Below are 12,207 nucleotides of genomic sequence, written 5' to 3'. Positions count from 1 at the left end.
GTTTTGTTTTATTTTGAGACAGTTTCACTCTGTAGCCCTGGCTGGTCTTAAATTCACAGAGATCTGCTTGCCTCTGCCTTCTACGTACTGGGATTAAAGATGTGTACCACCACTATCAACTCCAAATGCCTTCTAGTCCTAAGCCACACCCTTCTGCTGGAGCCAGGAACCAGAATGCAAAATCAGAAGGATTCAGTTTCTAATGTCCCCCGCCTGCCCCCATACACTTTTTAGACCGTGTCTTGCTGTGGTAGACCATGCTGATTTCAGCTTGCAACAGTCCTCTTGCCTCTCTCTGCCCTGGAGCTACAGGGGAAGTACTGTGCCTGGCTCCCTTGTTTATAGTAATACCAGGCCAGTGCAGGGTGTGAGTGAGGTAGTTGACCATACCCTAGTACACCATCTCCTCCAAGAGCTGTCTGGGACCACAGAACCACCTGTTCTACAGTGACTCTGTTCCCAGAGTAGGCATGGTGATCTTCACTGTGTTCACATCTCAGCAGCCATCCCCAGTTGTATGGAACACTGCCAGCCCAGGCTGGCATTTAGGAGAAGCCAGGAACACACCCTGTCATCACTCACCATTTCCAGGTGGCTAGTGGTGTCTCTGGATCAGTCAGTTATGTATGCTGTTCTCTGAGATGCCGGCTCTTCCACTGTTATTTGAATAAGCCATACTGGTCTGTAATGGGCTACAAATCAGATGCAGGAAAGATAATAAAAAGACGTATAGTCTTCTAATTCCATTTGGATGGTTCCCTTTATAAACAAACAACTGTGTAAAACAAAGTAAACAAAGATAGAAATTATACTTGTAGGGATGGCAGCCTTCCTTTGTTCAGTTCTATAGTGAAGTACTCTATCTCTAGGAGGAAACAGTTATCTAAATTGTTGCTGCTAATAAAATGATTTTTTCTTGATTATTTTTTCATTACTAGTGCCTTATTGTAGGGGGGTTAGTTGCTAAGTCACTATTCCAGTGATAGCCACCTAAATGTCCATGAGATGACAGCTCCTCACTGTTTGGAGATCTAAAGCATAGCCCTTGTCTTACTCCATTGTATGTGAAGAATGCCCAGGTCACCACCAAATGGCCCAACAGATCTTTTTTTTTTTCCCCCCTGAACAGCATCTGTAGAAGTGGACAGTCACCTTGTGGGTGTGGGTGAGAAAGCATCTTTGTGTTGGAGTGTATTTCAGAGCAAATGGGTTGTCTGGACACACAGCAGCAGGAAGCAGGGCAGGCTGAGGTGGTCCAGACTCTGATTGGCTGTTTTTCACCCCAGGTGGCTGTTCCCTGCACTCTTGAGTCTGACCAGCCTGCCAATAGCAATGACGTAACATGGGCACAGTACCCCACAGTTGGTTTCTTTACCTGGTGAGCTCTGGGTGATACATTAGGCAAGCTGTGTAGGGGCTCACAGGGATCAGGGTGCCTACTCAGGCTGGCCACCCTTTTCCTCCAGGCTTATTCTAGAGATGGTCACCTGTTATGGATGTATTTATCCAAAGGATGCCAGAACAGAGCAGAATATTTTGTGGATGCTAATGGCTTGGCATCTTGTTTGTTTTTATGTTTCCTTCTTGTACCCATTTTGGTCTGGCTGTCACATGTGATTGTCAGGTACCATCAGATCAGTAGATAGATGATACAATGAAACCATTTGAGACTAGACTTTCTTCCTAGACTTTTTCTCTATCTATCTTCTAGTCACAATGAGGAGATTTTTGTTTTTCATGTTCATTCAGAATGGAAAGCGAAACTACATTCATCATCTTCATCTCAGTTTTATAGGACAGTACAAATTAATGGTGCCAGCCAACCATTATGAGCATGGGTATTAAAAACCCTTCTGCAGTCGAGGACCTTTTGATGGCTGGATGACTTAGAGATGTGTTTTGTTTTGTAGCCTTGGCTGGCCTAATACTTTCTGTGTAGCCCAGGCTGGCCTCAAACTCAAAGCAATCCTCCTGCTTCACCCTTCCCACTACTAGGATTATAGGTATACATCAGTTTAGCAAGGATAAAAAGATATTCATTTGTGTGTTTGTTTGAGACAGCATCTCCCTAAGTAGCCCTGACATAGACCAAGCTGGCCTCAAACTCCAAGAGATCAGCCTGCCTCTGTCTCCAGAATGCTGGGATTAAAGGCATGTACCACTGTATCTGACTTTATTTATTTATTTATTTATTTATTTATTTATTTATTTATTTATATTTTTCGAGTTTGAGGCCTGTCTCGAGTTTGAGGCCTGTCCTGGAACTCACTCTGTAGACCAGGCTGGCCTCGAACTCACAGAGAACCACCTACTTCTGCCTCCCAAGTGCTGGGATTAAAGGTGTGAGCACCCCTGCCCAGCTGTATCTGGCTTTTAAAAGATATTCTTGCAACTATATTTTTAGATCTAAAAAAAGTGCTTAATTGAGGTAACAACGGTATTTAAAATGTATGGTTTTTGTTCCTTTCTCCAGGAACTACACACTGAGATTCATGCCCATTCCTATGTATGATGCTTCCCAAGCTCTTAAAACAAACCCTGAGAAGACAGAAGAGGCTCTCCAGAAGGTATCGAGAACTGGGAGAGTTGAGTACATTGTGCTCACATTTGAATTGTGTTCATACTTATTCTGAACATATGACCATGACTTTAACATAAAGCTTTTTAAAACCGTGCATTCTTAAGATCATGACTGGCATAATTTTTGACTGGGTATGGAAAAATAAGGAAGCCTGAAATCTGACATGAACTTTTAGGCAGATACAGTAACATTCTTATAATATCGGCATGTCCAAATGTAGACACCTCCCCATCTTTGGAGAATGTGGGGAGCTAAGACATCTTTTGCTCTATGGCATTCCTATATCTCATCTTTCAGAGTGCTTTTTTTTTTTTTTTCTTTTGGGTTTTTGAGACAGAGTCTACTATACCCCAAGGTAGCCTCAGACTCACTGTGTGTCAGAGGGTGACCTGATTCTGGTCCTTCTGCCTTCATCCATCAAGGGACAGGATTGCAAGCATCCTTTGCCTTTTATGGTTCAGTTAGGATGTGCTCATACATTCCATTTTTACTCTGGTGCTTTTTCTGGAGTTTCTCCCCCTTTGTTCTCCCTCTTTGATGGTACCATGCCTAGCCAGGCTCCCAAACCCGACTTCTCCTTTCTCACATCTTTGTTAGTCAGTGGGCCACCCAGTTGCCAGATTATGTAGTCCAAAGCTCTCTTCTCGTTCTGCCCCTGTGTTGATGCAATACCTATCCTCAAGACTTTATCTCTCACCATGATCTTGCCACATTTGGTAACTCCTGTTTCTTTTCCATGTTAGAAGAATTACACCATCTTTTATGGTAAACCTTCTTGCCATCCCTCACTGGCAGCTTTTCTGATAAATAAAGCTTGGTCTCCCTAACATAGAATGCTGTTCTATCTAGGATCTGCCTTCTGTCTGCCTCCTGCTCTGTCTATTACCAGCTCTAACTTTTCATTCCATCCCATCTCAAGGAACTGCAATGTTGAATCTGTAGAAAGATTTAATAGTCTGTTTGCACCAGTTTTTCTGGTCATTGATGTTTCAGAACCATTACCTTTCTCTGGTCAGGACTCGGCTCTTTCTACACTACTGTGCTTGGCTGTTGAGTTGAAATCTAGTGTTTAGAGCACCCACAGTGACTCCTTGGGGCAGTTTCACTCCCCTGACAGAGTGGCCTTCCTGGGGTTTCCTCACCTGACAGATTCTGTTCATTATGTTCTGTTGCTGTGATCAAATGCAATGGCCAAAGCCAATTTGAAGGAAAAAGGACTTAGTTTGGCTTATGGCTCCTGAGGGATGGAGTCCATTGTGGAGAGGTAGGCGTGAACACAGGCGAGGGAAGCATGGAAGCAGAAGCTGATCACATTTCTAGCCACACACAGGAAGCAGAAGCAGAACAGGAAGTCAGGCAAGGCTATAAACACTCAAGGCTATCTATCCCCAGTGATGTACTTCCTTCAGCAAGGCTGCACCTTCTCAAGGTTCCTCCCCCAGATATACCCCCAGCCAAGGACAAAGTATTCACATACATGAGCCTACAGGGGACATTTGTTCTTCAAACCACCACACAGGCCATGAGCTTCTTGAAGGAAAAGCCCATGTGGTTTTCAAATCTTTCATTCTCTAAAATTAGCTTAGATCCTTCTTAACCATTTTGAATAAAAATGAATAATAGGAAGTGGCAGGGAAAGATCTAAAATGGCAAAAGAAATTATCACAGATTTTTGTATAGGGTAGTGGCTCACCTCTACACTCCCAGGAGGATCTCTGAGTTCAAGGTCAGTCTGAACTATAGGGTGGACCCTATCTCAAAAAATAAACAAAACCCCCAACTTTTCCAACTTTGTAGCCTCCAGTAATTACTAAATTACTTCTTCTGAACTTTATTTTTCAAACACACACACACACACATACACACACACACACACACACACACACACACACACACACTCTGATATGTATGTGTGCATGCATGTGTGTATACATATATTATGTAAATAGGAAAAATTAAGTTATATCCTAATTATGTTTAGTGGACATCTAACAAATATGTTAATAGATGAGCACCAGTACACCATTCAAATGTTTATCATAAATTAACATGGGTGCAGTCTTTAAAATAGCAAATGAGATGGTTCAGTTTCTTCTCTACTGTATAGAGAGGAAATGGAAGGGAAGGGCACTAAGAATTTGGCCAGGATTACAGACACCCATTACCAAGTAAAGACAGAGACTGAGTTCTGTTGTTGCATGCAAGTTCTTCAGATGCATAGAGAGATGGGAAAAGCATTAAAGAGGGAATTAAGGCAAAATAAACCAATTTTCTTAGTTCAAAGTGCTCTAAGAGATGACTGCTTCCATAATGAAATACTAGCAACGGGGTGCTGGATGTCAGTCATAATGTGTACAGACATATGAGGTGACTGGGGATCATAGCTGTGGTGACCTCAGGTGACTAAATGTCATTTGGTGTGGAGATGGGAGATGACTGGATGTCCCAGTGTGGAGATGCAAGGTGACCGGGTATCTTAGTGCACAGTGACATGAAGCAAGTGATGGCATGGTGAGAAAGGATGGAGGTAGACCAGCAGTCCTCATGACAAGGGATTGCACTTTTTATGGAATGTGTAATGCTACTTGGAAGTAGACTTGAATGTATTGTAAACTTGTATTGTGGACATAAGGACAAACACTGTGGAATACCTGAAATACTTGACCAGAAATGTTTCCAGATGGGCATTTTTTTTCCTGGTGGGTAGAACTTGGGAATGTTTGCTAGTGTGTAGCAAGATTCTGTGTGGTTAATCCCCAGGTCTTGATCTGCATTTATGCGTGTGTGTCCTGTGGAGATGCCCACAGGGGTCTTCAACTGTGTCTAGTGCTTTTGTGTTCTCGCCATAGCCCGTCACCTAAGGGCAGACGGGAAAATTTCTACCTTAGGACAGCATGCCAGTGTTTAGAAAATTGGGATTTTGGAATATTTCAGACTTTGAATTGTAGATTATAAATGCTCATTCTCTAAATGTGACATGCTGTGGAAGAGAAGAAAAATAAAAATCAGATAAGTCTTTGGGGGAAGACAAAGAGGAGTGAGAAAAAGAAGAAAAGCACAAATAAAAGCAGTTTACAGCTATTTGTCCAACCCTATGAAGATACACTTTCCATAGAGGAAAACGTAAAAAAGACAGAAAACAAGTAGTGGTAGAGCATGCTTGGGAGAGTGAGGCAGGAGAATCAGAAATCCAAGGTCACTTGTTCGAATCTGAGATGGTCTTTTAATAAAAAACCCAGAGCCATGTATCAGGGTGAAAGCTGAAAGATCAGAGAAGCAGAACAGCCAGCCACTCATTCTTATCTCTACGAAATCCTCAGCCTAAAAAGAGTGGGTTCCTGTTTCCTCATGCCTTATATACCTTTCTCTATCCAAATATCACTTCCTGGGATTAAAGGCATGTGTCACCACTGCATGGCTCTGTTTCCAGTGTGGCCTTGAACTCACAGAGATCCAGAAGGATCTCCGCCTCCTAAGTGATAGGATTAAGGGTGTGTGTTACCACTGTCTGGCTTCTATGTCGAATCTAGTGGCTGGCTCTGTCCTCTGATCCTCAGGCAAGTTTGTTAGGGTCTATGATATATCACCACAGTCACTCTTACCTCTAGTGAATTGGAGGCCTGCCTGGAATGTATGAAACGGCCCAAATGGAGTGCAGTAGAATAGAAGTGTGCTTGCTTGTGGGTTTCAGTGTATGTGTGTGTGTTGGGGGATGGGGTGCGTGGGTATTATGTGCCTTGAATTTATTGTGTTTTCATGCTCAACGGAACCTGTTTTAATCTTGACAGCTAGATTCTGTCTTCTATCCACTTTAACTTTTCTATAAACAAAAATATATCCAATCTTTGTAAATTGTTTTTAAATGCAGATTTCTTTCACTTTGATCCAGGACTTTTTCCTCTTGTGTAAGTCCTGCTTCTGGAGATGTCTGGAGACATATCCCTGGGTTTGGACCTCCTCCATCTTGCTCCCGCTCCCATCTCCTCACCAGGACAATGCCTATTTTGGCTCCTCCTTGTGTGACCCTAACCAGGCTCTGAGCTTTTAGTGCCCAGGAGATAGGTTTACATCTTCTGTCTGGAATGTTGTATAGAATGAAATCTCACCCTGGTAAGTTCAGTAGTAATAGGTCATGACTTAGCAACAAAGACACATGGAACTTGTAATTCCTTTTTCCTTTAAACTTGTTTTCAGAAACAAGCTTTGTGGGGCTGGGGATATGGCTCACTCAGTAAAGTGCTTATTGCACATACGTGAAGATTGGAGTTTGCTCTTAGAACCCACATATAAAAAGCTAGGTGTGGTGGCATGTTCTTATTAATCCTGGCACTGGAGAGGTAGAGATGGGAGGGTTCCTGGTGCTCACCTCATAGCCAGCATAGCCTAAGTGTTGAGTTCCAGGCCAGAGAGAAAGGTTGACCTTTGGCATGTGTGGACACAGGCACTGTGTACACGTGACCATGTACACACACTGCATTAGTTAGGGTTTCCATTGCTGTGAAGAGACACCATGACCACAGCAACTTCTATAAGGAAAGTATTTAATTGGGGTGGCTTGATTACAGTTTCAGAGGTTCAGTCCATTGTCATCATGGCAGGGAATATGGCGGCATGCAGGTAGACCTGGTGCTGGCTACATCTTGATCAGACGGCAGCAGGAAGTCAACTGAGACACTGGGCGGTATCCTGAGCATAGGAAACCTCCAAACCTGGCCCACAGTGACACACTTCCTCTAATAAGGCCATACCCACTCTAAAAAGCCACACCTCCTAATAGTGTCACTCCCTGTGTGATTATGGGGGCCAATTGTGTTCAAACTACCACACATACATACACAAAAAAGAAGCAAACTTCACATATTATTTTTCTTAAAACAACAACAACAAAACCATAAATCTCCTTCCTGGCTTGGTTTGTGAAGCAGGATGGCTGGACCTGAGAGAAAGGTCTGGAAACACAGTCCCTGCCACCCTTATCTGTACCACATCTGTGTGAAAGAACCTCCTGAATGAACAGATTGCTCTCAGGCTTTGGGCCCAGTGTGAGTCCAGCTGTGAAAAGACAGAGAAGGAACAAAGGACCCAAGGCTGGGTGGCCTCAAGTGTCTGGCACTTTTCGGAACCTCTGTGGCAAAACATTTCCTGTGGATGTGTCACCTTGACAAGTCATGGCTGCTGGGAGGCAGTGAGAGGAAGCCCATGGGATCTAGCTCCACAGGGGTCTGCACTGGGTATCAGTGATGCTTTGGTAGGGGGAAGGGAGATTTCTTTTCTCCTATTGCCTCATCTGTGTTTGATGGGAAGGAGCTTTGACTCTGCTTTCTAGTTTCCTGGGATGCAGGTAATTACTGTCTGGGTTTTAATTGTTCCTAATTGCTATTGAGTAGTAGTTATTTTAGCATATGGAAAATGAAAATGAAAATGTAATAACGGTAAGAGCTTCACAGTTATTAGACATTCTTAACTAGGGAACCGCAGTGACAAATTAAAAGCCAAATGGTTAAGACACGTTATTAAAACAATGAAGAGGGGAAAAATAAACCAAGATGGCACAGTTTATCCACTTTAAATCTTTTCTCTTTTTGAGACATCATCTCAGGTAGCTCAGCTTGGCATTTTTATCTTGGCTTTGTCATTGCTGATTTCACTGCGTACGCTTACTTCTTACGCTGTAGCTGCTAATGTTTATAGGAAGGTGTGTGTGTGTGTGTGTGTGTGTGTGTGTGTGTGTGTGTGTGTGTGTGTGTGTAAACTTACTGGGCAGTCACACATACAACACTTTGTAACTGCTGTCTTAGTTTCTTTTCCTGTTGCTATGATAAAACACGCTAACCAAAGCAACTCAAGGGAGAAAGGGTTAATGGCGGCTCATAGTCCCAAGCTATAGTCCATGGTGGGGACTCTATAGGCATAGGGGCTTGGGAGAGCTGCTCACAGTACCTCGGAGGTCAGGAAGCAGAGAGAAATGCTTGTGTTCAGTTCACTTTCTCCATTTTATGCATTCCTGGATTCCCTGTCCAGTGAATAATCCTGCCCACAACTGAGATGATTCTTCCCACACCCATTAACAGTAATCAAAATATCCTCCCTAGGCATGCCGAGAAGCCCATCTCCCAGGTGATTGTAGATTTGAGCTTCTGAGTCCTCTGCTACCACCTGCCCAGTGCTGGGATCACAGGCATGCACCACCATGTTTACATGGTGCTGGGGATTGAACAAAGGGTCTCATGTGTGATATGTAAGCACTCCATTAGTTGAGCCACAGTCCCTCAGATTGTTCTTTGAAAGTATATTTATTTTTTTGAGATGGCTCTCTGTATGTAGCCCAGGCTGTCCTGGAACTCACTGTGTACCCCAGGCTGACCTTAAACTCAGTGATCTTCTTGCTTCTGCCTCCAGAGTATCGAAATTGTAGGCTTTGAATATCACGCCCAGTGAAAACTCTCTTTATACACGCTCATCATCATAACTAGTTCATCCTGCGTTCTTGTTCAGAGTGCCTATCCCATGGTCTCTTGATCTTCATACACACTTCCTTTCCATCTGGTTATAATTTGTGCCTTCCCAGTTTTCAGGGTTTCTTGTTTTGTGTAGGACTATGTTTTCTTATTTGCTGTGACTGTAATAAAATCCCACCTGTTTTGAGAAACTATGAAAATTTAATAGCTTATTAAAATCAGAATATAGCAAAGTTACCATTTTTACGGTTGTTCTTCCCACTTTCTCTTTCTCCCTCCCTCCCTCTGTCCATATTTTCTTCCCTTCATCCAGTCTGTCCCTTGTCCTCAACCTCTTCTTCTCTTTCCCTTTCCCCAATCCACCTCATCACCCCACCCCCACCCATACAGACCTTCCTCTCTTCCCTTTCTTCCTCAAAATAATTTGCTAGGTGCTGATCAGTTCTGGGGTGTAGATGAGGCTGAGATTCAGAGGGCACCATTGTTCTCCTTGGAGGAGAATCATTTCTGAGCTGCATGGCAGTTAAAACTGCCAAGAATGAGAAGCCTGAGCTGGCAGCAGCTGCCTCCAAATCCTGGCCCATCTCTGTCAGTTTCAGAGTCACACAGCAATGACTTCAGTTACCTGAAAGCTCATCTTCCCACTGGAAGGGCCTCTGATTCACTCTAGTGTCAGAGCTCTGCCTCAGCCTGTGTGGGTGGTGGGGCAGAGAGCTGCTGGTGGGCCTCAGCCTGTGTGGGTGGTGGGGCAGAGAGCTGCTGGTGGGCCATGCTTACTGACTCATTCTCTGACCACTTTATTCCCCAAGGAATAAAAAAATGTGATCTTGAGAGATATGTGTGCTCCATTTCCAGATAGAAAACTATCTGCTCCGGAATCACGAGACTAGAAAGTACCTCCAGGAGCAGGCCTACCGTCTCCAGCAGGGCATCGTCACCAGCACCACCCAGCAGGTAAGGGCACCACTGTCTCTTCACAGTCAGCAGAGGCTGGCACAGTCCCAGAGGGCTGGCTTGGGGAAGTCACAGCCAATGGAAAGAGAGGACAGTGTGTCTGAGCAGAAAGAAGAAACTGCATTAAGAAACGGAATCCTACAAGCTACAAGCTGAAGGGAATTTTATTTTTTAAATTGCTGCTTCGTAAGTGTTAAAAATTGGGAGACTGTGAAGGTGGCGGCTCAAGACGGGGGATGAAGAAGAAAGCTGAGTTTTATTTTATATTTCATGGAATCAGATGCTATTTTTCATCATTAATATATATGAATAGCAAAGATACATTTGGTACAGATCTGAAGACAATGACTCAGGCCTATAATCCCAGCTTGGGAGTCAGAAACAGGAGATTTAGGAGTTCAACGTCATCTTTGCCTATGTACAGAGTTTGAGTCAGCCTAGGCTACATAAGACCCCATATCAAAACATTAAAAACAAAACCTACAAACAACTTGAGATGAAAGCCACAGCTGAATCAAGCCAGGCACTTGTCTCTGAAGGTTGACAGACACTGACAGGATCTATTTCACTGTCATGGTTGTCTCTGAGTGTGCTCAGTGAACCTGCCCTCCTGGACATCTCAGCTGTTCACATGTATTACATATGTGTCAAGACACATTTTTAAAAATATTTCTGACCTATCTGGATGGTGGCGGCGCACACCTTTAACCACAGCACTCAGGAGGCAGGGGCAGGCAGATCTCTGTGAGTTCAAGGCCAGCCTGGTCTACAGAGTGAGTTCCAGCAAAGGCTCCAAAGATACAGAGAAACCCTGTCTCAAAAAACAAAAACTTATTTCTGACCTACCAGAACTTTGAGAAAGAAAAGGTTTATTTAGATTTTTGTCAGGTCTTGAAAATCTAATTTTCCCCCTGCTAGGGACTAATATTGCATGAGTATTTTATAGCTTACTGTTACTAGCACATTTTAATTTTTCTTAAGATCTATTTCTATTTTTAATGGGGGGAGCACATGTGTGCTCGTGAGTGTAAGTGCCCACAGAAGCCAGAAGTATCAGGTCGCCTGCAGCAGGAATTACAGGCTACTGGGAGCGGCTTGGTCTATACGTTCTGCGAACCAAACTCAGGTCCTCTGCAAGAGCAGCCGTACTTTTAAGTGATGCACTGAGCCATCACTTCAGCCCTGTTTTCAGTGTTTAACCTTCAAAGCAACCAGGCTGTTAACATCGTACCTTTCCCTAATGAGATACCAAAATGTAGGCTTCTTTCTTAATCCAACCTCTTTCTGTTTGAGAGGGCAGCCCCCACCCCACACCTAAAACCAAACAAACCAACAAGAAACAATGCCCCCCCCCAAAAAAAAAAAAAAACCAAACAAACAAAGCCCAACAAAACCGCGCTGTCATTAGTACATCAGATTCCCTCTTCTCGTGGAAAGCAGCTGTATGCAGGAGAGCGCTGTGGATGCTTAACTCTGCCATGGGGGCTCATTCTGAATTATTTGAGTCATTCCGTACAGGGTACATTGCCACCTTTCACTTCAGGGATTCCTTGGGATTTTAAGACTAGCTATTTTCCTACTTGAGTCATTCAGCGGCTTCAGGGGAGATGTACCTTGAAGTGTTGAGGCATTCAAATACAGGAAGAATAGACCCTCTGTGACTTCTGGTGGCCACGCCCCAGATGACAAGGGAAGACTGCTATGTTTGATGGAAACACTGAAATCCCATGGCTTCTCAGGCATTGGTTTTTGTCTTCATCTAGGATTTCAAAGAATTAATACTGTCTTTTTGCTTTTGAATTCTCCCCTTTCCCTGACCTGATAAGCCCTCTAACCAGGTGTTGGGAAACTTGGTCATAGCAAACATTCTAGGCTTTGTGTACCTACTGCAGGGACTACCTTCTGCTACTGTGGACTCAGTCATATACCATGTACCAGGTATAGTGCATGCACTGTGAGATTAGCTGTGTATTAAAAATCACAAAGTCAGGCCTAGAATTATCTGACCCCAAGCTATAGTTTTTCTCCTCCAAAGAGTTATTTTCTCAACACTCTTTTTTGAGCTGACTTTTCTCCTGGAGATCATTCCTTGGCTCACCTCCTCATTCTGTAATATTCAGAAACATGACCCCAATGTGTATCCACTGAAATGGCTCTCAATAATCGTCCTTGTCAGCAAGTCTAAGAGTCCTTTCATATTGAAGCTGTTTCCTT

The 12,207-nt window shown here is 43.6% G+C and overlaps 1 protein-coding gene across 16 annotated transcripts in view; it reads left to right on the top strand.

Annotated features, from left to right (window-relative positions):
* The window catches only part of Carmil1 (capping protein regulator and myosin 1 linker 1), a 289,003-nt gene that overhangs the window by 211,520 nt on the left and 65,276 nt on the right, over positions 1–12,207 (top strand). For all 16 annotated transcript variants that reach the window (XR_004945061.1, XR_004945060.1, XM_036189086.1 and 13 more), the window contains 2 exons: positions 2,474–2,567; positions 9,895–9,993. Coding sequence is in view for 14 of the 16 variants with exons in the window: in XM_036189086.1 (XP_036044979.1) it covers positions 2,474–2,567; positions 9,895–9,993 (193 nt within the window). In the remaining 2 variants the exon portion in view is untranslated. The remainder of the gene's footprint in view (positions 1–2,473; positions 2,568–9,894; positions 9,994–12,207) is intronic.

The sequence above is a fragment of the Onychomys torridus genome, chromosome 5, assembly GCF_903995425.1.
Source record: "Onychomys torridus chromosome 5, mOncTor1.1, whole genome shotgun sequence".
Lineage (NCBI taxonomy): Eukaryota > Metazoa > Chordata > Mammalia > Rodentia > Cricetidae > Onychomys > Onychomys torridus.
Note: the sequence above shows the minus strand (reverse complement) of the source record. Positions and strands in the feature narration are given on the sequence as shown.